The 2,643-nt window shown below is 42.7% G+C and overlaps 1 protein-coding gene across 1 annotated transcript; it reads left to right on the plus strand.

Moving 5' to 3' along the window:
- Positions 1-1,018: 1,018 nt before the first annotated feature.
- Positions 1,019-1,830, plus strand: LOC118430854. Its single transcript, XM_035841887.1, has 2 exons — positions 1,019-1,054; positions 1,243-1,830. The coding sequence occupies exons 1-2, from the start codon at positions 1,019-1,021 to the stop codon at positions 1,828-1,830; spliced, it is 624 nt and encodes a 207-aa protein (XP_035697780.1).
- Positions 1,831-2,643: the final 813 nt, after the last annotated feature.

A 2,643-nucleotide genomic window follows, 5' to 3' on the forward strand; every position in this document is an offset into this window, starting at 1 on the left:
AGGTATATGGAGGGTTATCAATGTAACAAGGACGTCCTTGATTTCACCAAGAAAGTCATCAACCTATAACCTTCTCGATATAGCAACCTCCAGCTTGTCCTGGCTTTGTAAATTATCAGGTTCTGTTTTTGTCTGCCAGCAAGTTAAATCGTGCCATGGGTGGTGAGCATACCTGAATGTTTAAATTAAACTTCCTGAATATGTAATGTCTTTTTCAAAGTTCTTGAATGCACTTATTCAGAATCTATCAAGCAGATGAAATGTAATACCTTCATGCATTAAAATCTTGAAAGTACCTGCTGATCAATAGTATCAAAAAAACTTTTACAGGACTGGAAGTGCTAAAAAAGTTTTTAATGTTTTTGCCAGTACTTTACAAAATCCGTGTCACAGTTTGCCCTGTCATATATATGCAGGTAACGTCATTGACTTGCTTCCAAGAAAATTTGATCTGATGTAACAGTGGGGTTCAAGCGTTGCCAAACTGAACACGCCAACAGCTCTGAGCTTTTGGCATTGTGGTATGCACGTTGGATTTGTGATCACTGTGCCGGCCCATGTTTGATCCTGGTGTCGGCATGTTGTTTCTTCTGTTACTTACTCCTTTGATTTGAAATTTTGACCATCATAAGATAAAGACTTGAGTTGCAATGTGATGAAAAAGGCCATGAAGCTGTTATGTTTAATATGAATTAAGGAAACATCAGACAAAAGTTTGTTCCAGAGAATATTTCCAGGTTCCAAATCCTGTTAATAAAAATAGGGCCAATACAAGCAAGGAGTATCCTCTTTAACCAATCCTGTAATTATGCGCTACTGTAATGCAGGGTCAAACTAGGTCAGCTATTGTCTTTAAAATGTGCAAAGTAATTGTAGCTGAACCAACTGTCCCACAGGGAATATCTTGAGACCCGGCTACCCCGATGCTCAGAGATTAGCTGTAAAGCTGAGGTCCTTGGGTCCACTATTACTGTTAAGAAATTTCAGAGGAATTACAGAAGCCTGAAAATTCACCGGGATGGATTACATGATTCAAAATGGTGAAACCAAATGGGTACAATATCATCAACGTTGCATCCAACCCTGAGATAAACATTTCTTTGAGAAGTTGGATAACTTGGAAGTTGAAAAAAAATTAATTCAATTCAATTTTAACTTGACAATCATTACTTGACAATCATTATTTGACAATCATTACTTGACAATTTTAACTTGACAATCATTACTCCGCGTATTAAACAGTTGATAACACTGAGACAAAAGAGTTTCCAAGCCGGAAAGTCAACAACACTGACAAAGTTCTACAGAATCAAGGTGAAGAGGGAAATCAGGAAGGCAAAAAAACAGTTTTACAAAGTCAACACCGAGAACCAGAAAAACCACAACCCCAAGTCCTGGCACCGGAACATCAAAGTCATGTGCAACATAAAACAGTCATCCAAGCACATCCCCGTGCCGGGTGTTGACCAAAATAACTTCACTGCCATAGCTGACGCGATCAACTCAAAACTCGCCAGTGTATCCCAATCCCTTCCACCTTTGGACACATGCTCACTTCCAGCCTTTCTACCGGCACATCCAGTACCAACCATCCAGGTTTGGGACGTGTATTCCAAACTCAAGTCCACGAACTGTAGCAAGAGCCCTGGCCCAGACGGTGTCCCTTCGCGCATTCTCAAGGAATTTGCGTGCGAGATCAGCGGACCTATCTGCGACCTGATGAACGCATCCTTTAGAGAAGGAGTCGTCCCACGGCAGTGGAAGGAGGCCTATGTGGTACCACTTCCAAAATCCACACCTCCCGACATTAACGAACTCAGACCGATCTGACTCACTGCTCAACTTGCTAAACATTGTGAACGCTTTGCCGCAAACTGGATAATGGACGATATATCCAGCAACCTGGACCCCAGACAATTTGGATGCAGGAGAAACCGATCGACTACACATGCACTGGTCAGTATGCTAGATACTCTATACAGCTCATCATCTGTTCCAAACTCTATCTGTACACTGATAACAACTGATCTGTCCAAAGCTTTTGATCGGGTCGATCACACTACCGCAGTCCAGTGCCTGATCGACTTAGGAGTGCGTCCATCCCTCCTACCCTGGATCTGTAGTTTTATGTCTAACAGACGCCAGAGAGTACGTTATCAGGGCAAGGTTTCCGACTGGCTACATCTATCCTGTGGCGTGGCACAGGGGACTATACTGGGACCCATCATCTTCCTGGCACTGATTGACAGTGCACTCAGAGACGTAAACAACAGGTGGAAATACGTTGATGACATGAACCTCATCCAGGTGAGATCCCTCCGTCAACAATGCTCACTACAAATCTCCCTGGACAGGCTCAACTCCTGGGTCAAACATCACAAAATGCTAATGAACTCTCGTAAATGTAAAGCAATGCACATTTGTTTCAACAAATCCCCTCCCACTCCTGGACCACTCTTCATCGATGGACAACCACTGGAAACAGTTATTCACCTTAAAGTACTCGGAGTCACCATACAGAGTGACTTAAAATGGGACATGCAGGTAAACAACATGATCAGTGCAGCTAACAAGAAACTGTTTCTGTTACGCCGGCTCAAGCGATTTGGTGTTTCAATTGAAGACCTCACATCGGTCTATACC

Source organism: Branchiostoma floridae, chromosome 14 (genome assembly GCF_000003815.2).
Source record: "Branchiostoma floridae strain S238N-H82 chromosome 14, Bfl_VNyyK, whole genome shotgun sequence".
In the NCBI taxonomy this organism is placed as follows: Eukaryota; Metazoa; Chordata; class Leptocardii; order Amphioxiformes; family Branchiostomatidae; genus Branchiostoma; species Branchiostoma floridae.

What these genes read in the sequence shown, in the direction of transcription:
- LOC118430854 (XM_035841887.1), top strand. Translation starts at nt 1,019, where the DNA reads ATGGATTACATGATTCAAAATGGTGAAACCAAATGG. An exon ending in AAAATGGTGAAACCAAATGG is followed by an intron (nt 1,055 to 1,242) that starts GTACAATATCAT and finishes CGTATTAAACAG; the next exon opens with TTGATAACACTGAGACAAAA.